The following is a 26,600-nucleotide window of genomic DNA, read 5'->3' on the forward strand; positions in this document are numbered from 1 at the left end:
TTGATCTCCCTCTGTGGCCCCGCTGCTCCTCCAGCACCCAGTCACGCACACAAGGTGGGCTGGTCCAGTCAGGGCTGCCGAGGGGGACCTAGGTGTCAGCGATGTTGATTTGGTGCTGGCCCTCCAGCTGATTACAGCTGGCGCATCAGTAGACAGACACCGGGAGACCTCACCGCCGGTCGCGGGGCAATCAGAGCTCACGGACCGGTAGCCAATCAACAGTGGCGGCTCCTGATTGGCTGCTGGTCCGTGAGCCCTGATTGGCTTGCGACCAGTGCCAGATTCAAGTTGCGCCAGCGCTGTCTGTCCATGTCTGCCATGGCCTGCCTGTGCGCCTGCTGTAATTAGCTGGAGGCCCGGCGCCAAATACACATCTGATGGCATACAGTGGGAGGCGAGACACTGCTGGAGGGAGGCGGGGAAGTGAGTTGCTGAGAGGGGGGGTCATAGTGTATAAAGGGCACTTCTATTGTGTGGAATAATTTGTTATATGGGGCACTACTTTGTGGCATAATCTGTAAAAGGCATTAGTGTGTGGTATAATGTGTAATGGAAATTACTGTGTGGCATAACATGAATGGGCTCTGTGTGGGAGCAAATGTATGCATTTTTTACCTCTGGGGGGCGCCTTTTATATGTGGCCCCCAAAGTTCTAGTTACCTACTTGCATGCAAACACAGAGGCTCTGGATTTCATATGAAATTGCATGACCCATCAGGTTTGCTCAGACTGAAGTTAAAAGGATACTGTTGTAACTTTGCCACAGGTTTTTGGCAGAATGCCAGTTTCCACTGGAGCCAGCCCCAGAACCTGTGTAATTTAAGAGTGTCCCCTATTTTTAGGGATTGTGTGACAGTGTATGTCCCTGACAAAGTTAAATTTTAGGCAAAAGCCTAATCCTGGTCAAACTACACCACCATGCCAAATTTGATGGAGCTAGGTCCAAAACTCTGGCCGTGCATAAGGGACAGACAGGCACACATTTTCTCGTTTATTATTTAGATGTCAATATAACATACTGTTCACAATGAAATCATTTGCAGCTGGAAATGTTTTTTTAAAACTGTATTGTTTAATGAGCCGAAAAATACTGCTGTCAGAAGGGGATGTAGTTAAAATACAGACGGCCGTGACGCCGTCTTTTGAAGTCCTGGCATCGGAAACCCGACCTGGTATTTCACACAGGCTGCTAAATCCTAACGCCAGCCCACAGACCAACGCCGGAATCCGCTTTGGGAGGGGGGGTTTAGTGTTAGGCACCACTAGGGGGTGTTAGGCACCAAGGGGGGAGGGTTAGGTTTAAGCACTAACGGGGAGGGTTAGGGTGCGGTGTGGGGAGGGTTGGGATTAGAGTGCAAGAAGGTTGAGGTAGGGGGAAGGGTTTACATACTTACCCGACCCCTGCATTTTAACAGTAGGCATCCCGACTTCTGGGATTTCATACCTGACCTGTCAGAAGATGTATTATATCACACAAAGGAAATCCATCTTTAGGTGGTAAATATAAAACTGCTAGTTGGCAGGTTTAACAGGCAGATAGTTAATGATGCAAAGCAGGAATTTCTACTTCAGGGTCCATAGGGTATCCACAGGATACCTTGGGGTATAGGTGATGACGTCAGGCATCGGGCACCATAGAGTTAAGTTTTCAGTCCTCCCAGGATGCACTAGGTTCCCCCTCCTATACCCCGCCTCCGAGCCAAGGCATCTCAGTTTAGTTTGGTGCCCGGCCGGAGTCGGATGCACCTGTTGGAGTGGGGGCTAAGAAGAGCCCCTGAAGTTTTCTTAAAGCAGCTGTGGCTGCACATCTGGAAGTACAGTCCTGACGTCCATGCTGTCTTCCCTACACCCCCGCCGGTACCAGAACGCTGGTACTGATCCGGGGATGCTGGTAGGCATCTGGGGTCACAGCTAGCGGTGACCCCAGATGTTCAGGAACATGGGCGGAATCAAGGGGGACAGCAAGGTAAGCAGCGGGGTCCCGCGGTGGGTCCCCGCTGTTACATGGTCCAGAGTCCCCAGGCAGGGGGCTTCCTGGGGACTGGCTGCAGCGTGGAGCCAGGTCCTAACCTGCGCTTCCACTACCCCCCTGGGACAGCGGGACTGCGGCAGAGCGGTAGCACTGCGGCGTCCCAGGGGTTAAATGCATGCCAGGGGAGCGCGCCTTCCCTGTCTCACAGCCGGCGCCTCCCCCACTGCACACAGCCCTCTCTGCACACTCTGACTGGTCCTGTGTCAGCGCTCCTCCCCCAGGCCGGCCTCCTCTCTGCTCCTCGGTGGCCATCTTTGGAAGAAGCATGGTGAGCGCTGCTGGACGCTGAAGAACGGTGGCATCGTGGTCTGGGTCCCCCTGCATACCTCTCCTCCGTTGGATAAGGTCTGTGTATGCAGCGCTGTGTCCTACCAGGCTCTGAGTCTGTGTAGTTGAGGATCAGCGCTGATAGTGCAGGAATTGATTTCTTTGCATTGTATGTGACCTATGCTAGCGTCTGCTGCCTGTACTTTCATTTTCTATCTGTCAGCATTTAACTGTCCCTGTTCTTTCTGCTAAAGCCCTTGCGGTGCGGTGCTTGCAGGGTGGTCTCACACTATACTAACGAGTATCAGTGAGAGGGGTCACATACTTACCATTATGTCTGAAAGTGATTTTCCTCTCCAGCTTTTATGTACTACATGCAAGGTACCTATAGCGGAGGGGGACGGCAGTGCGGAGGGACTATATCGACGGTGTTATTCGTTGACGCGACCGATTACGGTCACGGCTCCGGTACAGGAGCCGCCTTGGGCTTGTTTTGCCAAAGCGCTTACAACCCTCGTGGGCCAGTTAGCTCCGCAGCCTGCCCTCACTCAGATGGGTTTGTCCCAGCAGTCAGTGGTGTCGTCACCCATGCAGGGTTTCCCAAGACAATTGATGGTACCCCACAGTCTCCCTATTTCCCCTCCTCAGGTCTCTCATGAGCCTGCGTGGGTTAATTTGTTAACAAGCTCTGTACAGCAGTTGTCAGACGTGTTGCAAGGGGAGTCTGTGATGCGGCCGGTGGCGTCTGTCTGCTCCTTATGAGGATGACGGGACGTCCGATGATGGGGAGATTCTGGATCTTTCTGACCAGGAACCTCCCCGTCCTAAAGAGTAAGGTGTATATACCTGGCCTTATTCGTGCAGTCCGCACTGCTTTAGTTATTGAGGATGAGGAGCCTCCGGTATCAAAGTCCAAATACGCCTTTTTCAAAGATGTTAAAGGAGATACCACAGTGTTTCCTCTTTCGGGGCAATTAGTTGACCACCTGGAGGAAGCGTGGAAACATCCAGGCAAACGATATCAGCCTCAAAGGCGTTTAGCAGTGGCGTATCCGTTTGCGGACAATTATTTTGCCAAGTGGGAATCCCCGCCTCAGGTGGATTCTCATGTGACACGCCTTGTCCGTAGTGCCACATTACCCATGCCATCCATGTCCTCCCTTAAGGCTGCTACGGACCGCAAGATGGAGATCTGCCTGAAGTCCGTCTATTCCCTTGCGGGGGGGGGCAGCGCGGCCGGCTATGGCCATTTGCTGGGTTGCCCGAGCTATGGAGCGCTGGGCTGATGCGTTGGAGGCGTCCTTCGATTCCGACTGTTCGGCTGAGCAGACGGAGTTGATCGTCAATCTCCAGGATTCGGCCACTTATATCAACGAAGCGGCCTTGGATATTAGTACCCTGGCGTCTCAAATTTCTTCGGCAGCTGTGGCTGCTCGTCGCACCTTGTGGTTGCGATCCTGGAAGGCGGACGCTGATTCCAAAAAGGGTTTGGAGGCGTTGCCTTTTAACGGAGAAGTTCTCTTCGGTCCGGACCTGGACAAGATTGTAGCCACGCTGGCGGCAGCTAAATCGGCATGTCTCCCGTCGGCTGCTGTTCCTTCTCGTTCAGGTACTCCGTCCTTTCGGTCTTATAGGGTAGGCCTAAGAGACAGTCCTTTCCCGGAAACAGGCCTGGAGTACCAGATGTCCGGCCCCTAAGCCAGATGACAAGCCTGCTGCCTGACGGTCCGGGCCTCCCTTTGGGGGATCCCAAAGTGGGAGGCCGCCTGCTGCAGTTCGCCCGGTGTTGGTCGGTCACCACAACAGACACTTGGGTTCTCGAGGTGGTCTCACGCGGGTATGCCCTCTCCTTCCGGCACAGACCCCCGGCTCGATTCTTCACCTCGGGTCTACCATCAGACCGGAACAAAGCCACTGAGCTGCGGAAGGTTTTGCACACTGTGCTCCAGGTTGGAGTTATAGTGCCTGTTCCATTTTCCCAGAAGGGCCAGGGTTTCTATTCCAATCTCTTTTTGGTGCAGAAACCCAATGGGTCGTTTCGTCCGATTTTCAACCTCAAAGCTCTCAACAAATCTTTGCGGGTGCCGAAGTCTCGGATGGAGACCCTACGGTCCATCATTCTGGCGCTGGAACCTGGGAACTACATGGTGTCATTGGACATACAGGACGCTTACCTGCATGTCCCTATACTTTTGCGCCATCAGCAGTTCCTCAGGTTTGCAATCCGCAGCGACCACTTCCAGTTTCGGGCGTTACCTTTTGGCTTGGCGACAGCACCACGTGTTTTCACCAAGGTGATGGCGGTCATGGCGGCTTCCCTGCGGCTGCAAGGGGTCCTCATGTTGCCGTACTTGGACGACCTTCTCTTAGTGGCAGGATCTCCGGAGCTCCTTCTCCGCCACTTGGACCTGACCATTGCGCTACTGCAACGGCACGGCTGGTTGATAAACTGGCAGAAGTCCACCCTGATCCCGTCTCAGCGGATTCTGCACCTCGGAGCCTTATTGGACTCGGGACAGCAAAGGATCTTTGTTACGGGGGAAAAGATCGCTGCCTTACAGTCGAGGGTGCGCAGTTGTCTGCAGAGCCACCGGATGTCTCTGCACTCAGCGATTAGGTTACTGGGCTCCATGGTGTCGGTATTCGACATGGTGGAATATGCCCAGTTTCACTCCAGACCTCTGCACCACCTGATCCTGTCCAAATGGAATGGTCTGCCTCAGTCTCTGAAATCCCAGTCGATAGTGCTCACTCCGGATGTTCGCCTGTCCCTTGCCTGGTGGTTGCAGACGACCCATCTCAACAGTGGTCGTCCGTTCTGGGTGGCGAATTGGGTCCTGTTGACAACGGACGCCAGTCTACGGGGCTGGGGAGCAGTTTCGGGTCCACACTTGTTCCAGGGCAGGTGGACTCCGGCGGAAGCGGAGCTTCCAATAAACATCTTGGAACTCCGAGCGGTTTTCAATGCTCTCCAGCAGGCACATCGGGTTCTCCAGGGTCGCCCAGTGCAGGTCCAGTCGGACAACGCTACCACCGTGGCCTACATAAACCGGCAAGGAGGAACCCGAAGTCGGGCGGCGCTCATAGAGGTGTCTCGGATCCTGGTATGGGCGGAGCGCAATCTTCCAGCCATATCAGCGGTCTTCATCCCGGGAGAGCTAAACTGGGAGGCAGACTTTCTCAGTCGCCAGGACGTTCATCCGGGGGAATGGTCCCTGCACCCGGACGTTTTTCAACTGCTGGTGGACAGGTGGGGTCTTCCAGAGATCGACCTCATGGCGTCCCGGCACAACAACAAGTTGCCGGTGTACGGGTCTCGCACAAGAGACTAAGAGGCGTCTCTGGTGGATGCTCTGTTCGTCCGGTGGACGTTCCGGTTTGCTTATCTCTTTCCTCCGGTTTCCCTTCTTCCACGGGTAATCCGGAAATTCAAACAGGAAGGAGGGACGCTCCTGTTGATAGCTCCCGCATGGCCAAGACGGCACTGGTTCTCAGACCTTCAGGGTCTGTCCGTGGACAGTCCTCTGCGGTTGCCGCTACGACCAGACCATCTGTCACAGGGTCCTTGTCTTCACCCGGACCTGACTCGGCTGTCTTTGACGGCGTGGCTGTTGAGACGGCCATGTTAAGGTCCAGGGGGTTTTCCAGCTCTGTAGTGCGGACCATGCTAAGAGCTCGGAAACCGTCTTCCGCGAGAATATACCATCGCGTGTGGCATATGTTCTTCCAGTGGTATCAACCGAGAGGTTATGCACCGCGGGAGTTTCGTCTGTCTCGGGTACTCGTCTTCCTACAGGCGGGACTGGACCATGGGCTTCGCCTTGCTTCTTTGAAGGTGCAGGTTTCTGCCCTGTCTGTCTGGTTTCACCGTAGGATTGCTACAATCCCCGATGTACGCACCTTTATGCAGGGCGTTCTGCGTATTCAGCCGCCTTTTGTTCCACCTGTGGCGCCATGGGACTTGGCTGTGGTCCTGAGGGCTCTCCAGGGACCGCCGTTTGAACCACTGGGCTCAGTGGATCTTAAATGGCTAACAGCTAAGACTGTTTTCCTTCTGGCCATAGCTTCGGCCAGACGTGTTTCTGACTTAGGGGCTCTCTCTTGTAGACCCCCTTTCTTGATTTTTCATGGGAACAGGGCAGTGCTACGCACTCGTCCTGAATTTCTTCCCAAAGTTGTTTCCCAGTTTCATGTTAATGAGGAAATAGTTGTTCCGGCTTTTAACTCACCTGGTCTTTCAGTGGGTGAGGCCACTTTGGATGTTGTGCGGGCCTTAAGGACTTATGTTGTCCGCACTTCTTCGTTTAGGAAGTCGGACGCCTTGTTTGTCCTCTATGGCTTCCGTAAAAAGGGTTGGCCTGCTTCAAAGCAAACTTTGGCAGCCTGGATCCGTATGGCAATTTCTGAAGCTTATCTTCATGAAGGCCTTCCGGTTCCTCCTTCTGTGAAGGCTCATTCCACTAGGTCTGTGGGTCCTTCGTGGGCAGCTCGACGTGGTGCCTCTGCAGTCCAGATCTGCAAAGCTGCTACGTGGTCCTCTGTCCATACCTTCGTGAGGTATTACAGGTTTGACACCTTCGCCTCTCAGGATGCTTCCTTCGGGCGGCGGATTCTCTTTTCAGCACAGGAGCGTCCCCACCCTTAAAGGATACTGCTTTGGGACATCCCCAAGGTATCCTGTGGATACCCTATGGACCCTGAAGTAAAAAATATGAGATATGGTAAGAACTTACCTTTGTTATCTCTATTTCTACGAAGTCCATAGGGTTCCACAGGACTCCCGCCCTGTCGCACCTGTGCTGCAGATGGGCTTTACTCTGGTCACCGGTTTTTCCGTCTCCCTTTGGTGAGAATGTTATTCTTGTGTGTGTCCAGATCTTTTTTCTCTCTTCCTTCTCCTCCTCCGGCCTATGGCTTGGTAACTAACTGAGATGCCTTGGCTCGGGGGCGGGGTATAGGAGGGGGACCCTAGTGCATCCTGGAAGGACTGAAAACTTAACTCTATGGTGCCCGATGCTTGACGTCATCACCTATACCCCAAGTTATCCTGTGGAACCCTGTGGACTTCGTAGAAATAGAGATAACAAAGGTAAGTTCTTACCATATCTCATATTTTTTCATCTTTTGATATGGATAGTGTAAGCAATATGCTAAGCATGCAAGATGTTCATAATCAGCAAAAGCTCAAAGCAAGCCTATTGAGTGCTGCTTTTGCAATTGAAAATGGGGGATCGCAGCAGATCTATACATCCTGGGGATGGTTTATATATGCGGGTAGCCCCCCAAACACCCACAAATAGTTTTTATAAATGTCACTTAACCTAATGTCCCTTTTATTGTGTTTTGAATGAAAGATTGATCTTACATAAATCCCATGCAGGACGCAGCACTTGGATCTGTGATGCAGTCAGGAGACATCTATTAAGACTACGGATGTGCGCCGAGCCATTTTTGCTGGATTTGGCTCTGATTCGTCGTTTGATTTGGATTTACCAAACCTGCCATGACTGGCTTTGGATTTGTATTTTTTTACAAAAATTGCCAAAAGCTAAAATCACATAATTTGTTTTTTTTTTGTTCCTAGAGTATTATTAACCTCAATAACATTCATTTCCAGTCATTTCCAGTCAATTTAGACCACCTCACAGAAGTGCCCCCAGTAGTAGTCTCCCCTATGCTACATTGCCCCCAGTAGTAGTCCCCTCTACGTTGCATTGCCCCCAGTAGTAGTCCCCTCTATGCTGCATTGCCCCCAGTAGTAGTCCCCCCTATGCTGCATTGCCCCTAGTAGTAGCCCCCTTATGCTGCAGTGCCCCCAGTAGTAGTCCTCCCTATGCTGCATTGCCCCCAGTAGTAGTCCCCCCTATGCTGCATTGCCCCTAGTAGTAGCCACCTTATGCTGCAGTGCCCCCAGTAGTAGTCCCCCCTATGCTGCATTGCCCCCTTAGTAGTCCTCCTTATGCTGCATTGCCCCCAGTAGCGGCCCCTTACATACACACACACACACACACAAAAATAAAATAAACTTGCCTGAATCCCCGCTCTTGCCGAGACCGCTGCCGTCTGCTCCTGCCGTTCGCAGCTGGGGGAGCCGGAAGGCGGAGCTCATGGGTGAGTTCCAGCCGGCTCCCTCCAAGGACGTAGCAGCCAATGAGAGTCTGCCGCTGGCGACTCTGTGTTTGTTACTGTGTAGGGCAGTCTGCCCTACACTTGTGGATCCCTGACGTCGGATCCTCTTGCTGGGATCCGAAGTCAGGAGGATGACTGATCCTCGCGGGGAACACCAGAAAAGCGTTCTGGTGGAATCCGAACCGCTCATCCCTAATTAAGACCAGACGCCTCCTGCTGCATTTGCATATGAGTTGTACGGTTTTGCACAGCCGCATCCCTGCGTCTGTGAAATACTTTACAACTCTGAATCAGGCCGTGTGTGTGTGTGTGCGCGCGCGCGTTTATATGCGTGTGTGTTTATATGCGTGTGTGTGTTTATAAGTATAGTAAACAAATTTGTAAAATCTAACATCAAACATTAACTATTATTATATTTATTTTTGGCAACAAGATGGTTAACTTCATGCACATCTGTACATGAATAAAAATGGAAGAGAACTGCTGTAAAATACACTGAATGTAATATAGGTTACTTTGTGCCTTTTTGTTCAAATACCTGTTTAATGTGTATTTTGTGTGTAGGTGTACCTGTGTGTATGTTGATAGGTCTGCTTTTAACAATGATTATCCATATTTAGGTTTCACTGGACACTTTATATATGACTGCAGTTAAGCATGTTTTTGAAAAAAGTTTGCGACCCAAAGTGCTAAAAATGAAGAACAATGAATGCTCATCTCTCAATAACAAGGAAACGGCTAAGACTGTGCTCTCTATTCAGTCATATCTTCAGTCTATCAGTAACCCAGAGTGGGCAGCAGCCATTGCTCACAGGATTGCACAAGAACTTCCAACAGGTATCTTAGCCTTTGGTAACGTTGTTTTGCTAGGCCATTTTTACTGAAAATATAAAATTATCTTTGATTTCTCCTAGGACCAGATAAAATTCATGCACTAAGATTTTGTCTTCTTTTGGCTGAAAAGTGGAAAAAGAACATATCTCCAAAGGTAAATACAACAGTATCTCTTGTACATATGCTAATAAGAGTAAATATATTTTTCCAAAACGAGTTAAACATAAAAAAAAAATGTGATGGTGTGTTTGGTATCCACTGAATTCATAATATTCATGACTTCATAAAATACAGCACTCGAAGTACATGCAGTTTATTAAATGCCAATGTTCTATGCAGTTCTGCATTTGTAACAGGGAATCCCTGTTCTTTTACAGAGATCTCCAAGCAAAGTCAAACGGCAAAGTTAGATGCATAAGAGGCTTTCTGCCTTCTAAAAAAGAAAAAAAAGCTAATGACCCCATCTCCAATCCAAATTTTGTGTGTATGTATACACACACACACACGCACACACACACACACACACACACACACACACCTAGGAAGATTCACACGTATAGGACGGCTAAGCTCCTCGTCCAGATGTGCACTAACTCCTTAAAAACTAAAATAAAACCAAAAACAAGGGTGCCTCCTAGTGCAATATTGTGTAACCACCACCAATAGGTGCAAATCACTACAAGTTGACCTGTACCAAATTGAAATAAATATTAACTTATCTGTTTGCTTTTAAAAGATTCCACACAAAGTCACAGTAATGTGAGTGTTCATGTATTTTTTTTAATGACCAGGATTAGGTTTTTGCCTAGGTTTGATCTTCGTCAGGGCCACACACTGTCACAGGTTGGGTGCGGGATGCCGGTGCTGGGGATCCTGGCGGTCAGAATCCCAACAGGATCACGATGCCGACACCTGTCAGTCAGTATCCTAACCCTCCCTCGCAGATGCCTAATTCTACCTTCCCCATCCACCCCCCACCCCCCCCTGTTGCCTAAGCCTAATCTCTCTCCCACACCCTAAGCCTGCCCCTAGTGCCTAACCCTAACCTGCCCTCTAACCGCAGTACTTACCATCGGGGTGACCGTGCCGAGATTCTGACAGGTGTTGTGATTCCGACTGTTGGTAGTATGACTGTATCCCCACTGTCACGCAATCCCTAAAAAAAATGGGGGGACACTTAAATACACACGTTCTTTGGCTGCCTCCAGTGGAAATTGGCAGCCTGCCAAAAACCTGTGTGAAAGCTACAAAAGTATCCTTTTAACCTGTGTCTAATACTGGCCATATACGCTACAATTATCGGGGCGATCCGCCTGATATCTGCGGATCGCCCCGATAATTGTAGCCTGTGGGGGGGCGACTGAGGGTTAAATATTGCTTGGTCGGCCTTGCCGGATTGTCCAGCATGCCCGTCCGATGCGATATTTACCGGTAAACTGTCGGCCGCATCGGGCAGTGTATGCCCAGCCGCGGCCGACGGACATTTCCTGTGTTCCTTCCTAAGGAAGGAACAGGGAAATGTCTCCTTCCCCGGGGGCGGAGCGCAGATGTCGGGCTGATACACTGCGAGAGAAATCTCACAGTGTATGCCGCGGACATCTGCGGCTGCCAGACAAAATGTCTGTCGGTCTGACAAACATTTTATCTGGCCGTGTATGCCCCGCATAAGTCAGGGGTAGGTAACCTTTTTTCTACCAACGGCCATTTTGATATATATAACATTATTTGCGAGCCTGTGCAGGCCATGCCCCCTCCGTGTGACATCACACGGCGGCGGGGCCACAATTGCTGGTGATTACAGCAATGCCTGGAGCATCCTGAGGATGCTCTGGGGAGCTGTAAGGGCAGCGGTGTGACAGTCTGTAGCATCCTAAGGATGCTCCAGGGTGCACTGCTGCATAGATTCTGGCTGCAGGGTACCATTCTAGGCACCCTGCTAGCCAGATGAGCCTAGCAGAAAAAAGCTCAGAGGGCCAAACCAAATGATTCCGTAGGCCTTATGCGGGCTCCGGGCCTGAGGTCCCCCATCCCTGCTCTAAGGAAAGCCTGACTCATGCAAGTTTACAGTATATTAAATCCAGAGTTAGTCCTTTTTAAAGTGGCCATATATATTTATCAGCCCTCTGTGTCTGGATGCAAGGGCATAACTAGAACGTTGTGGGCCACATTGCAAGATCTTAAAAGCCCCCCCTCCCCCGAGGTAAAAAAAAAAAAAAAAACATGCCCCCACACACAGCCTGTTTATGTTATGCCACGTAGAGCACATTCAGGTTATGCCACACAGTAGAGTACCCCTTGTACACATTATACCACACAGTAGTAGTGCCCCTTATACATTATGCCAAACAGTAATGCCCTTTACACTACACAGTAATGCCCCTTGCACATTATACCACATTAGTATTGCCCTTTACAGATTATGCCACATATAACACATTATTCCACACAATAGTAGTGCCCCTTACACATTATGCCCCTTCCCAGCAACTCACCTTCCTGTGTCCCTCCAGCAGCCTCTCTCCTACCCGTGTGCCATCAACAGCCAGCTGGTGGGGACTTGGTGCCAGGCCGCCTGCTAATTACAGCTGGCGCCAGCAGTCAGCGACTGACATGGATAGACAGCGTTAGCGCAATTTAAATATGGTGCCAGTCGCAAGACAATAAGGAGCCGCCACTGCTGATAAGCTGCCGGACTTCCAGCTCCGATTGCCTCGCAACCGGCGGGACTCTCTCTTCATGTCTGACTGCCAAATGTCGCCAAATCAACACCGCTGACACCCGGGCCCCCCTCAGCGGTCCTGACTGGACCGAGCCCACCGTGTGCGCGTGACTGGGTGCAGGGGGTGCGGTGTACCACAGAGGCAGCTCGGGCACCATAGCAGCCGCACCTCTTGCAGTTACGCCACTGTTTGCATTATTATTATTATTATTATTATTTGTTTATATGGTGCCACAAGTGTTCCGCAGCGCCTTACAAATACATAAACAAATAAGTGACTTACAGTACAATACAATACAATGCAGGACAAGGATATGGATAATATACACTGCTACATTGACAACCATAACACCCAGATAGACAACAGAGTCAGAGGTGTAGCATGGAGCCATGATGCCAGGAGCATGCCTATGCTACGGCACCCTCCCCCACTGAATTTTGCTAAAGTGGCCATGGCCAGCATATGATGTTAATTCTACATTTTGAAATGGAAAACAAAATCAGGAATTGTCATCTGTATATTCTGTACTTTGCCTTTCGTCCCCTTCGTCTGTATGTCCTGCACTGTTCTGTCCATTCATCCTCATAGAAAATGCCTGCAATGTGCTGTCCGTCTCTGTGTATGTCCTACATTGTTTAGGTCTAGATCCCCCTCAGTTAATGGACCTGGATGTAATGTCGAGTGAGGGTGGAAGTGCGGTTCCATGCCCTTAAAGCTCTGGTTTTTTGTCCCATTTGTAGTATCTGCCCACCAACAGTAATAACTTGTACCCTCGGGGACAAGCTTCGCTCAGCACATGTTACATAACAATAGATGTCTATGTGGATAATAAATTATGACATCAGAGTCCATTAACTGAAGGGGATCTGGCCATAGACGTCCTGCATTGTGCTGTTGGTCCCCCTCCCCATTTGTATGTCATGTGTTGTACTGTCCCCCCACCTGTATATCCTGCATTGTGCTGCCCCCCATCCATATGTTCTATATTGTACTGTTCAACCTATATGATCTATATTATACACTACATCCCCCTCCAATCTGTATGTCCTATAGTGTGCACTCCCCCTTTTCTGATTTCTGTATTGTGCCCCCCACCCCTAAATTTTAGATTCCCCCCACATATATTCTATTGCCGCCTACCCCCCTATGTCTTTTAATGTGCCCTCCCCTTATGTCTTGTATTGTCTTCTACCCCCTATGCCTTTTATTGTCATTGCCCCCTACTCCTCAGAAGGTAATATATATGCTACATCTTGATCCCCTTTTATAGCGGCTCCACTAGCATGCACAATGCGGCTGTATTCCAAGCCTCACTTTCTAAGTGAGCCGGCACAATGAGTGTCTGCAGGCAACAGTGAAGCATGGGGGAGGTTCCTTGCAAGTTTGGGGCTGCATTTCAGCAAATAGCGATCAGGATTTGATCAGGATTAATGGTGTCCTCAATGCTGAGAAATGCAGGCAGTTACTTCTAACCTTCATGAATACCATCAGTTAGGCGTCTGATTGGCTCCAAATTGATTCTGCAGCAGGACAACAACCCCAAACATACAGCCAATGTCATTAAGAACTATTTTCAGCATAAATAAAAACCAGGAGTCCTGGAAGTGATGATATGACCCTCACAGAGCCCTGATCTCAACATCATGGAGTCTGTCTTGGATTACATCACTACATCACTTGGATTACTGTCTTGGATTACAAGAAGGATTTGAGCAAGTCTACATCCACAGAAGATCTGTGGTTAGTTCTCCAAGATGTTTGGAATAACCTCCCTGCCGAGTTCCTTCAAAAACTGTGTGCAAGTGTACCTAGAAGAAATTAATAATTGATGCTGTTTTGAAGGCAAAGGGTGGTCACACCAAACATTGATTTGATTTAGATTTCTCTGCTGTTCATTCGTTTAGCGTTTTGTTTATTGATAAAAATAAACACTATTTTTGAAAGCATCTGTACTTTGCAGCCTTTTTTCCACTCCTGCCTAAAACTTTTTCACAGTAGTGTGTGTGTGTATGTATGTGTATATATTAATATATATATATATATTTAATATGTGTGTGTATATATAATATCTCTAAATCACATCTAGTCTAACCCAGTCTCGTATTATTTGAGATTATTGTTCATTTCATGCTCATACATTCTGATTGTGTAGCTTTTTGCTCTAAAATTACTGTCTAAAATACTCTTAAACCGTTTCATGCTAATTTAACTATTTTTCTGAGATTTGTTTCTCTTTACATTTAAGGAAGATGCTCATGAAAGATCTGAAGTACTAATAAAGAAGTTAAGTGTGCAATACCAGCGATCGGCCACAGAAAATGTGCTGATAACACACAAATTAAACACTCCTGAATTTTTGAAACAAATTGGTAAACCAGCTACTTTAATTGTGTCACTCTATGAACATAGCAGTGTGAAGCAAAGAATACAAAATCCAACAGGCAGAGATTATCCAGGTCTGTACAAACAGTAAAGTGATTTATCTATTTGAAAAGTTTGAAAATCCTTTTAATATAAATTAAGAAGTGCCCCCAACAATGAGTCGTCTTTCCTTCTTTTTTCTATTTTAATATAAATGTCAAGAAGAAATTTTGCGTAGAGTTTTTTGTTTTATTCATTTCAGCTATTGAAAAGTTTTTGGCAACCTTTCTTACTTGTATATTTCTGTGCCACAACTTTATTTAATCTATTACTTTGGATCCATGTACAGATGTGTCCACATACATTTATCCTCCGTGCGCTACAAGTCGCATTATACATAATGCGTGAGTGCCATGTGCTGAAACGACGTGAATAGAACACACATGCTGATTAAAATGATAGGCGGAATGCCTATACAGTATTCTGTGTGCAACTGCTGGTGTATCTGCATGCGAAATTCTACGCTACAGTGTCAGCGGCTGTGGCACTAACGTAGCATTTTGCATGCAGATACATCCATAGAAAGTTTGAGGCCATACTTAAGTCTGTATATTTTGGACCTAGATGCTTTCTTGGACCCATTTTAGCCTTGAGTTGCGCTTACAAAGTGGAGCAGTGGTTCGAGCAGCTTCTGGAGTGTTTAACCAAAAACAGCAACTGAGAGAGCTTTTCCTGACTTTAAAGAATTCTGTTAGGTGTCAAATATTTAGGAGACATGGCTCTTAATGCTGGTCCCAACCAAACACAGTTGTCATGACAGCCAAGTTGCCCAAACGGAAGCAAGTGGTATCCTGTGTACTTCTCTCCAGGATCAGTTTCATTTTAGATGCTTCGTAGAGAGGATTTGTAATTCTGTATATATAATCAACTTCTGTAATTCCCCACCCATATTGTTTTTCACCACTGGCCTTCCCATGGACCTAACAAAACATCTGGCTCTGTCAGACGTCATTAATCACTTCAAAGGTGGTAGTTCAAGTACTGGATGCATTCTAGTTCCAAAAGCCAGATACTTTGAAACCACTTTGAACTTCAAAATTCGTAACACCATGGCTGGGCAGGATCATTGCAATTAATATGATTGTCCTTACCCAACATCCTAATCTCTTTTCTTTGCAGCTGGCTGTCCTGCATTCAGTGTTTGTGGATAATCAGGAAATGTTCACAAAATGCATGTGGAATGGGAAGTCTCTACTAATCAAACTCTATCCTTAAAATGCCAATCCTAGCAAGAGGTAGAGGACCCATAGATGTTAGCTGTACTTTTAGGGCTTCCCATCTGGAGCAGGTCCTGGCTACCTTTTTCTCCTCCAAACACCAGTCTGGGTTGATATAAAAAGTCAAATTCTTTGCCCTCACCTCCCTCTTATCTGTGTGGCGGCTTCCTCCATCCAAGATACACATCAGTCTTGCTTTATTGCCCACTAAAAGTGTGGGACACCTGGTCTGCCAAATTTTAACTTTTTACTCCCATTTCTCCTCTCTTAATTTTCTGGAACAACTCTGTTTCCTCCAGGTTGCACTATAGAATTTTCTAAATGCTGGACCACTGCAGGAATTGTGTTGTCCACCTCTGCAATAGATTATGGTTGGCCTCAATTTACTACAACCAGAATAAATTTCCACTTATTGCACCCAGGGTCCTTTGAATATTTTCAAATTAGATACTTTGTCTAATCCAAAAACTTGCCCTTCATCCATTGACTCATTGTGAAAGTACCCGTCTTCGTGTTCCCCTTTGACATGTCATGATCTCTTTCATCTATGTTTCTGAACTCCTCTTCTAACACACATAATAGGCATGAGCTGCATAATAGGCATGAGCTGCAGGGGCAGTCAGATTTCGACCCGCCCCCTGATGAGGATGCATGGCTTGAGATCAGGCCAGCATATTCTGTTACTTGCTTTCCATGTCCAGACAGAACCACGTCCTCTGTGTGATTCTACATCACTGAAAAGATCTAAGGTTCTGGATCATGGGGCAGAGCCTCCAGTTCACTTGTCTTCCTTTTGATCTAACATCATCCTCATCTTCACAAAGGTAATAGTGACTTTAATAATTGAATTAAGCAAACAAGGTGTCCAATTGTCATCATATCTGGATGACATCCTAGGGTTATGAAAGTCCGAACAGACAGTAAAAGTTCAGACATCACAGGTGATAACTTTTCTGTAGAAACATGAATTGATTGTGAATCAATATCAAGGTCAACTCTTTTCTTCAAACCAAATAGATTTTCTGGGAGCATACAAAACAAGATAACTTTGTCAGTGGAAAGATGTCTCGGGAATCTGTGCTTGTGGCATCACATACAGTCCATGTATCCCTAAGGAAAGGCCTCAAACTGTTGGGAATGCTCTCTTTCACTATAGCAGTAGCAACCTGGGCAAGATGGCACATGCACCATCTTCAGCTAGAACTCCAGCTGTGGGATCACAGGCAGAATGCTCTAGATCACAGCTTCAAATTATCAAGAGACACCAAGAGCTCTCTGATCTGGTTGCAAAAACCAGCACTTTAAAAAGGCTCAAATGATGTCTGTTGGATCCAGAATGGTTAATACTGACAAAAGTTCACAGTGTTTTGTGATTGAAAGCTCACCTACTTTCGAGGATAGAACAAGGGACATGGCCAAGGAAGGAAAATAATCAAAATGAAAAACAATCAAACAGATTCATCAACAATGAATGGAGAGCATGTCAGGATATTTCAGACAACAGGACATGGGTGTACTTAATTTTCATCGGATGCCAGAATATAAGCAATGATAGAGGAAGTGGCAAAACTGTTACCTTCATTTAAATCTTTTAAGTTTTATGAATAAGTTGTTTTCTCTCTTTGCTTGTGTTCCCTTCTGTTCTGTCCTGTAAGGTTTGGTAAATTAATATCTTGTCAGTTGGGGATATATAAGTAGAAGAGTTTCAACCATAGCTCAGATTTAAAGGAAGTGAAAATTCCTGGCTGCGGCTCTATATTCCCAAATTTCAGTCTCCCACGATGCATTCACATAGGTTTTTATTGATATTACAAATTTCTTTAGGTTGCTGTGAGTTAATAATTATTTGTCTTCCTACTCTGACTCTTTAGCATGCCTGTAGTTATGATAGTGATGGTAATTTTTCTTGGTGTCTCTATTATATGATATGGCCTATTTATTAAGTATTGTCTTCTACAAATTGATTATGTGCACTGACTTCATAAGCTGCACTAAGCCCTATCTTTCTTAGCATTGCAACCTTTAAAATTGCTCTTATGTGCATGGTCCATGCATCCATGCAAATGTTTTCATCAATAAGCATACTGTGGCACTGAAAGAGTTAACTAGTTAATATATATGAATGTTTTGTGTTTGCTAAAACTACACTGACGTTCCTTTTTATTTTAATTATTTTTAATTCGGAGTACCTTTTCTATTCCTCTTCATGCTTTTTGATTAATTTCTCTCTATAATCTTTGGTTGTTTTATACTATGTCTTATATGAATATTGCTTTTTCTCCCTAGACATACACACAGTAGCAAAGCAAATATCAGAAGTGAACAACCTGAACATGAGCAAGACTCGGGATCTTCTTCTTGACAAATGGCTCTGTCCAACTACACTACCACAAGCAGCAGTGAGTACTGTACAGACCAAGATGCTGGATCTCGCTTCCTATAAAGACGTCAATCTTCACACACCTCATAGCGTTATATTCATGTCCAGCAGTTGCACTTCTTCTTTGTCACAATGTATTGTATGAAACAGACTGTAAATTGAAGATAACCAATGCTATTTGTAATGTCTCATCTATACAAAATAACATTTCTCTCCCTTCACACTTTTCTCACTATAGAAATTTAACTGTGAAATTACTGCAATTTATTAAATTACAGCAATGAACAGTTTGGTCACTTTACAACACATTTCTGAAGATATAAACTATAGAAATAATCGCTGTGTAGTAAGACTAGAGACTTACTAGTGCCTTTTAATATTTTCCCAAAGTTGAACAATTATTCTGCACTAATGACTGATCAGCGTGTTTTTCAGCATGGGGATCAAAAGCCCATTGCTTGCAGCAATTCTTTAGGTCACGCAGCGCATTTACTCTATTGGAATGCAAAATGTTTAACTGACATTCATACCCTAGCTGTCTATTATAAGTTTATAAAACTTTATTTTTATTTCACACCATTGACTTGTTTGACTTTTATTTTTGCAGAAAGACAAAGATGTATTTGGTGACATTCAAAATGATGAGGACCTCAGTAGGTATGTGATAGGCTAACCTGGCATGCAGGTGGGACAGTAACTGGGCTGGCTCTCAGTCCAGCCAGCAACTGGGGCAGTATCTGGATAGCAAGTGGGGCTGGCTATTTGTGTCCAAAAAGCAAGTGGGGCAGTAACTGGGTGCTTTTCGAAAGTGTATGTATGTTCAAAAAGAATTTGGGTAGTATCTGGGTGTTAAATATAAAACAAAAAGTATTTACAGTATGTCCAGAAAGTAATTGGGCAGTTTCTGGGCAAGGCTGCCATCTGTGTCAAGCCAGCTGATGGGTCTGGCTATATGTGTCCAAAAAGTAATTGGGCAGTATCTGGGTGCTGTCAGCTTCCGGAGGCTGCTGGAGAGTGATCGTTAGCTTCCTCTCCTGCGATTATGCTTCCATAGGCATAAAACCGTTACGCCATCTGAGGATGGCGTAAACTTACGGCGCCGAGCTTACAAGTCAACCATAGTCCCTGCCATTTTGGAGATTAACGCTTAGCCATCACAATTTGGCCCTTGTCAAAGTTGCTCAGATCCTTGCACTTGCCCATTTCCTTTTTCATCCATCTGGGGGATGCCTTACACCTGGGTTATTCCTAGAGAAGGGTGGAGTCTGACACTAGCTAGTTGAACACTGGCTCCCACCCCCTATATAACGCCTTCCCTTCCACCATAAACTCAGTCGTGTTTTTATTGCCTTTGGAGGAAGGCAATGGCTAGATAGGATCCTAGCTTTAGTTAGGTTTTATTTCTTTATTTTAATATTTTAGTTTGGGTGCTTAATTCCAGGAGACAGGCAAAAAGCGCTAACAGAGTGGGAGTTATATAGATTAGAGGTCTGTGTGAACCTGTATCCCATTCTAAAGACGGCCCCTAGGAGAGTCACCAAACTACATAGTTCCTGGGTCTCTCTCCATGCCAGACACACAGCTGAGGGGGCCGCAGGCAAAAAGATAAAATTTGTTACAGAGTGTAAAGATCTTGTTGCCATCATATACTGCTTCCCGGAAAACTGCTTTTGAGTAGATTGGCCGGGGGTTGTTGTTACTCGGAGTGTACTGTAGAGCCGGCTTGTCTCACACCTCCAGGGGCTGCCACGGCACCACACTGCTTCAATCCCCGGTAGCTTTATTTTAGACACCGGAGGAGTTACAGAGCAGCAACATGCTGCTGCCTTTAACGGAGAGAGGGGCTTGCCGGGTTCCAGGACGCCACTGCACGTGTAGAAGCACTGCAGTGACATCATCAGTTGGGCCACAAGTAGTTTCTGGGAAATATCAGAGGCTAAGGGAAAATAGGTGGTCGGAGTCAGTATGGCGCTGCTGTAATCGTGTAGTGGGTGACGTCATCAGGCAGGTGGCTGGAGAGAGTAGACGCCGTTGCGTGTGTAGTCAGGCAGTGGTGACGTCATCGGGCCGCGAACACCGGAGGCTATGATTTACAGGTGTCCTGAATAAGCAGGACGCTGCGGCCGGCCACGCCTCCACCCCCCAGGTATAAAGCCACAAAAGATGAAGTCTGTGTAGACACTGGGGGATGGAAGCTGACAAGCTAAGCAGTAAACTGGGAATATTACTATTCTGTTTTTAACCTGGTGTCCTGGCCTTATTGATATATAAGCATATTTTTACTGCACTGTTTTCTCTGACATTTAGGCAGTAACATACAGAGAGGGTGACATTTTAATTACCTTTGGCTTATTGACAAATAATGTGGTCTTTCAAGAGCCAGGGTTTTTTTGTATTTAAACAGATGGGTGAATAAGTCTTGATTAACCTCCCTTCTTCATTCAGGGCTACACTTTTTCTATGAGAATTCAGGTATCTGTTTGGAGTAGACTTGTCTTTCTTTCTCAGTATGGATAAATCAGACAAGGCTCTAAAAAAAAAAAAAAAAAAGTTACGGTTTATACTTGTACAAAATGTGAGAAAAAATTGGCAAAAGGTACAGACCCAGGGTCGCTTTGTGCTGGTTGTTCACAGGGGGTTTCATTACCGGGATGTTCAGCTGACAGTCATGGTGCCTTATTGGGCTAGATCTATGGTGGACGCCATAGGTGAATTACGTCACTTTCAGGAAAATTATATGATACCCTGTGCTCAAGCTCCTCTTATGGCTGATCCCTCGGTAGAGCCCAGATGGGCCCAGAATATGAGACTGTCTCGCTCAGGTGGCGACATCTCTAAATAATGATACCGTCTGCAGGGGCCACATCCGTTAAGACGTTTAGGCCATTCCTCAGTAGATTTTACTATAGAAGAAGCTTCAGCTACCTCTTCCCAGGAAGAATGATAATTGGATTATGACTGGGAAGACACCTCAAATGGGAGGGTGACTCCCATTCGGAATCAGGAGTTTCTATGATAGATGCGGCCATTGAAACTCTGCAGTTACAGGAGGCATCTGTTCCAAAGACTATTGCAGTTTCTTTTTTTAAACATAAGAAGAAACATGTATCGCAGACTTTTCGCATTTTTAGGAAATATAAAAGCCTGGTTAAAACCTGTTTCAAAATTTCATATTCTGAAAAAATATAATTGTCTTTATCCTTTTTCGGAAGAGGATACTAAACCTTGGGAAATTCCACCTGTGGTAGGTTCTCCTATTGCTAGGTTGGTTAGGAATACTGTTATTCCCACAACTCAGTCTGTAACTCTTAAAGATCCTGTGGAGAGAAATAATGAGGTTGTACTTCAATCTTTATTCACCTTGTCATAGCGCCCCTGTCATGTACAGCTCAACCCCCGATCATACATCGGGGAGAAGCGGTATCAGTGCTCATAATGTGTGCTGATACTGCTTCTGAGCTTCATACATCTCCCCCATAGCCTCCTTTTGTCCCATCGGTTCCTCCTTGGGATTTGAGTTTAGTTTTGAAGACTCTTCAAATGGCACCATTTGAGCCTTTGGAATCTCTAGAAGTGCGATATCTCACTCTGAAGGTTGTTTCCTTCTGGCCATTGCTTCGGTCAGAAGTGTATCTGAATTAGCAGCTCTTTCTTGTAAAGCTCCGCGTCTCATTTTTCATGAGGATAGGATAGTGTTACGCACTAAACCTTCCTTCTGCCGAAGTTGGTTTCGGCTTTCCACATTAACCAGGACATTGTCATTCCGGCTTTTTGCCAGGACTTAGTGACTAGTGAAGCTTCTTCCTTAGCACTGTTGGATGTGGTACGTGCGTTACGCATTTACTTGGACCATACTGCCTCTTTGAGGTGTACGGATTCCCTGTTGGTTTTGATTGATGCACCAAAAAGAGGCTGGCCTGCCTCAAAAGGGTCTATTGATAGATGGGTCACTGGTGCCATTCTGCAGGCATATTTGTCCTCGGATGTGAAGGTTTCGGGCTTACTCTACTCGTGCTGTCGGGGCCTTTTGGGCTGTACGGCATGGTGCCTCGGTTGAGCAGCTCTGTAACGTGGCTACCTGGTCATCTGTACACTTTCACAAAATTTTACCGCTTCCATATATTTGGTGCAAGGGATGCCAGTGTTGAGAGGAAAATTCTTAGAGCAGTCGGTTCAGATGCTACCCCCCTTAACTGGCTTGCTTTGATATATCCCAAATGTAAGACATCCCCCAGATTGCTGAAAAAGGAAATACGTTTTTTAGTCACTTCGTTGGAGTCCATCTGGGGGATGTCAAGGACCCCTCCCTTGTTTAGTTTTTCATACTAGATTCCTGTAGGTCTCTTGTTTCTCAGTTCTTTCCGTGGCTCTCTCCAGCTTTGTTAAACATTCGACTGAGCGTACGGTGGAAATGGAGGGGTTATATAGGGGGTGGGAGACAGTTTTCAACTAGCTAGTATCCAACTCCACCCTTCATAAGGAATAACCCAGATGTAAAGCATCCCCCAGATGGACTCCAAGGAAGAGATTTTACGGTGAGCAAAAATCTGATTCCAAATGCAAATGTCACACCTAGAATCAACTCCAGACCTTTTACCTGCTTAATTGATAATAAAATAGCGAGGGAATAGCCCACACCTGTCCATGAAATAGCTTTTGAGTTCATAGTCCCATTACTTTTGGCCCCTTAAAAAATGGGAGGCACATATAGAAACCATTGTAATTCCTACACCGTTCACCTGATTTGGATGTAATTACCCTCAAGTTAAATCTGAAAGTCTGCAGTTAAAGCACATCTTGTTTGTTTCATTTCAAAGCCTTTGTGGTGGTGAATAGAGGGCAAAATATGAAAATTCTGTCAATGTCCCAATGATAATGCACCTGCCTGTGTGTGTGTGTATGTATATGTGTATATATATATATATATATATATATATATATATATAGTGCATGTTGAATTCTGACCTTGGAGTATTGTCTTCTTGTGAACTTACATATATATTAAAACACTGTAGATACATGTTTGTTTTTAAAATTGTACCCAGTGAATGATTATACTCGACGAGATCACTTACCGCTTTTGTATGGGCTGACAAATACATGCACACTGTAAAACACTGATGAATAAGGTGCCAACATTTTAGTAACACTAATTCTTCTTTGTTTGCAGAGTCATATATCTCCTCCAGCCATACCCTGTAGATTTCAGTTCAAGAATTCTTTATGCAATAGCAACTTCAACTACATCTGTAAGTATTTGACCTCTGAGTTTAAAAGAAAGGGGTAATGGGTTTTTATATTCTTCTGATGAAACCGCTGTAAAATTAGACATATCACTATATACTGTAGTTACATATTTCTCTGCCTAACTAAGCTGTTGCTCTGAAAGATATTGGCTGGTAACCATTAAAATACACAGATCTCTATTTCAATCATTTTGTATCAAATGATATTAAACTAGTTATAAAGTGCCATACAGTAAAGTCTCGCATTCATTTTCTGCACATCCCTGTTATAATTGTACACGGCTGGCCGAGTCTAGAGACTGAATTGGAATGGTTGCTGTTCACTTGTTACGATGATGTCAGCCTGGGTGTTGGCCTGGTCGACTGATTAGTTTGCCAGCAGTTTTAATCAGGTGCTGGCTCTTGTGCCTGTGTGGGTTGTTCTGTTCTGGCTGTGTCTCCCAAAGATTTCCAACTCTTGCCTGGTTCTAGCTGTTTGCAAGCTGCCTAGGAAGGATTGCTGATTTCTTCATCTGCTAAGTATCCTGGATACATTCTATTATATATTATTGCTAGCAGATGTACACCTGGTTAATATACTACTCTGGATAGTCCATGTGTTTTGAAATGTCTTAAGGCGCATACACACGGTCAGATTTGTCAGATCAACGATTTGAACTCCGAACGATTTTTGACTGCATTAAAATGAATGGAATCGTCAAAATCTGACTGCAAACACATAAGATGTCAGATATCGTTATCTGACGAGCGGGAACGCGCATCGTTCATCTGACAGATATGTCAGATTTTCCTTCAGATATGAACGATTTTTAAAATCGTTATCGTTCAGATCTGAAGAAAAATCTGACCATGTGTATGCACCATTATCCTGCAGTTTGCTGTATATCTAAATAAATTACTGAGTTTTGCAATAACTCTTATGTTTATTGAATTATCATTCTGGAATTATTACCATTGCTTAAGAATGTATATACTACTAATGTAGTGAAAATATAACTGCATACCCTTTTGTTAGCTGCTTAAATAGCTCAATCGAATCCTTGTTTGTTACTAGCTTGCAGTGACATTAACTGCAGTAGAGTATTCTGGTAATCACTCGTATTACTACATCAGTTCACTTTAGACAGATTTCTTCTGTGTAGTCTGGGAAGCTATAAGCCACAAAAAGAAAGAGAAAAAAGGACTCTTGGTGGGGGCACACGATCGGTATAGAGATATGGCTGATATCAGCAAATTAAAATTTACTTTTATTCAACATAATATTAAAAAGATGAGCAACTGAAGATAATTCAACAAACAAAAAAACAGACAATACGTATGTACATAAATCAAGGGAGATACATTATCCACTATGGATTGAAAAAAGCCAGGTGAGATAATGGTATGATAATATAAATATTTATATGTGCCTTTGGCCACAATACAATATTTAATACCAATTGATTCACAGTTTAAGCGTACTGCATCAAGAAAAAGTCACCTATGATGCTAGTGTCTATCTCCATAATATTGAAAAGATAAGCACACACAAATAATTCAACAAACAGAAAAACAGACAATACGTATGTACATAAATCAAGGGAGATGCATTCTCCACTATGGATTGAAAAAAGCCAGGCGAAATAATACTATGATAATATATTTATATGTGCCTTTGGCCACAATATAATATTTTTTACCAATTAATACACAGTTTAGGCATACTACATCAAGAAAAAGTCACCTTTGATGCTAGTATCTATCTCCTGATGGGATAAATTCCCATTTATTTGTATAAGAGATAGTCATACATACATATATATGCCCGCATGCACTGGAGAGTAATACAAAAAAAATTGTTGGAGTGTAATGCAGCCACGGATCTACAGAAAATTAAAAAGCTAACTACTGTGGCCCGACACTTCTTTTACCATCATCAAAAGTCCTATAAAGATCTTAGTTTGTGGACTAGAGAGGGTCAACTGGGCATACATGATGGAGACATCACCAATGCCTTACTTAGGAAAGAGAGTGAGTGGACTTTTAGATTAGGAGCAGTTGCACCTACAGGCATGAATGAATACATCAATTTTGGTGCTTTTTTACCTACCTGAAGATAATTGTCTATATTGTTATCAGGCCTTTACAATTCTTATTTTCTTTAATCTATAATGATGTAGCATTTTCCATTTTATTTACCTTTGTCATCATACATTACAAATCAATTTTCTTGGCACATATATTTTCACCTTTATGCATTTTTTTAGTTTTAGTGGTTTTTTTCAGTGTTTTTTTCACACTTGCACTTCATTATTTGTAATCACCTGTCACTTCACGCACGGTACCCACATTTATTTAACACACACATCATCCATCTTTATTTATTTATTATTGTTATTATATTCATCATTATTACAATTATCTTTATTTAGTCTCACATCAGTCACACTTGAACATATCAATAATGATATCATCCGTCACTTCACATATCATAGCTTTACACATAGTCACTAATATATTAGCTACATTTAATATTTTTGCATATTATCTTATAATTTTTTGTAAATATATTACATGTATCACTACATTTATCATGTGAAGGATAGCTACACAATCTTATGCACATATATTATTTATTTTTATCCCATTATTTCCGTACGTATATAGATATTATTGGGTATAATTGAACCTTTTTGTATTCTAGCACACACAACAATTAATTGGGTTATTGTGTTTAATTTTTTTTTTTTTTAAACTTTTTAGAATACGTTTATTCTCTTTTAATCAGGTCCCCTCTATATGTTATTTCTTTCTTGTATGATACTATTATTAATGGAGATTTATGCATTTTTCTCCTTTTGTCCGTTTTCTGAACTGTAGCATCAATGGCCAATGCTTATGAACTGCACTTTCATCACTCTGCAGTGCCTAATGGTAACAAAGTGGAGCGTTCAGCATAGCCATTATGTTTGCAGTATTCTCTATCTTCCTTCTGTCAATATACAGGTTTTTCATTGCTTACTAATCATCAATTCCATTGGTATATGATTACTCTAAGCATGAGTTCCTGATCATATACTGATATATTTTTTTCTTCTTTCCTTTTCTCATATTGCATCTCCACTCACCTTTAAAAGCACTCTCATCATAGATTTTCAGGAAAGATGTCTGCAATGATTATCATCAGGCACCTTTCAGCTGATACAATGTGACAGCAGATGCCTCACTTATTCTCATCCCTAGGTGCTTTCTGGGTACGCTCACATGTCTTTCACTACTGAGGTATAATGACATGCAGTAGCTGCTCACTTAGCATGCTAACTAGGGAATAGACTATTCTCTTTGTCTATATTTTTTGTCATCATGTTATATTCA

At 44.7% G+C, this 26,600-nt stretch overlaps 1 protein-coding gene across 1 annotated transcript in view; it reads left to right on the forward strand.

The window, feature by feature from the left end:
- The window catches only part of KNTC1 (kinetochore associated 1), a 295,100-nt gene that overhangs the window by 226,093 nt on the left and 42,407 nt on the right, over nt 1-26,600 (forward strand). Inside the window, exons 48-53 of the mRNA XM_088449172.1 lie at nt 9,049-9,265; nt 9,343-9,416; nt 14,228-14,438; nt 17,907-18,019; nt 18,608-18,657; nt 23,171-23,249. Coding sequence (XP_088305298.1) covers nt 9,049-9,265; nt 9,343-9,416; nt 14,228-14,438; nt 17,907-18,019; nt 18,608-18,657; nt 23,171-23,249 — 744 coding nt within the window. The remainder of the gene's footprint in view (nt 1-9,048; nt 9,266-9,342; nt 9,417-14,227; nt 14,439-17,906; nt 18,020-18,607; nt 18,658-23,170; nt 23,250-26,600) is intronic.

This window comes from Taudactylus pleione, unplaced genomic scaffold (assembly GCF_031769625.1).
Source record: "Taudactylus pleione unplaced genomic scaffold, aTauple2 ptg000479l, whole genome shotgun sequence".
NCBI classification, from domain to species: Eukaryota; Metazoa; Chordata; class Amphibia; order Anura; family Myobatrachidae; genus Taudactylus; species Taudactylus pleione.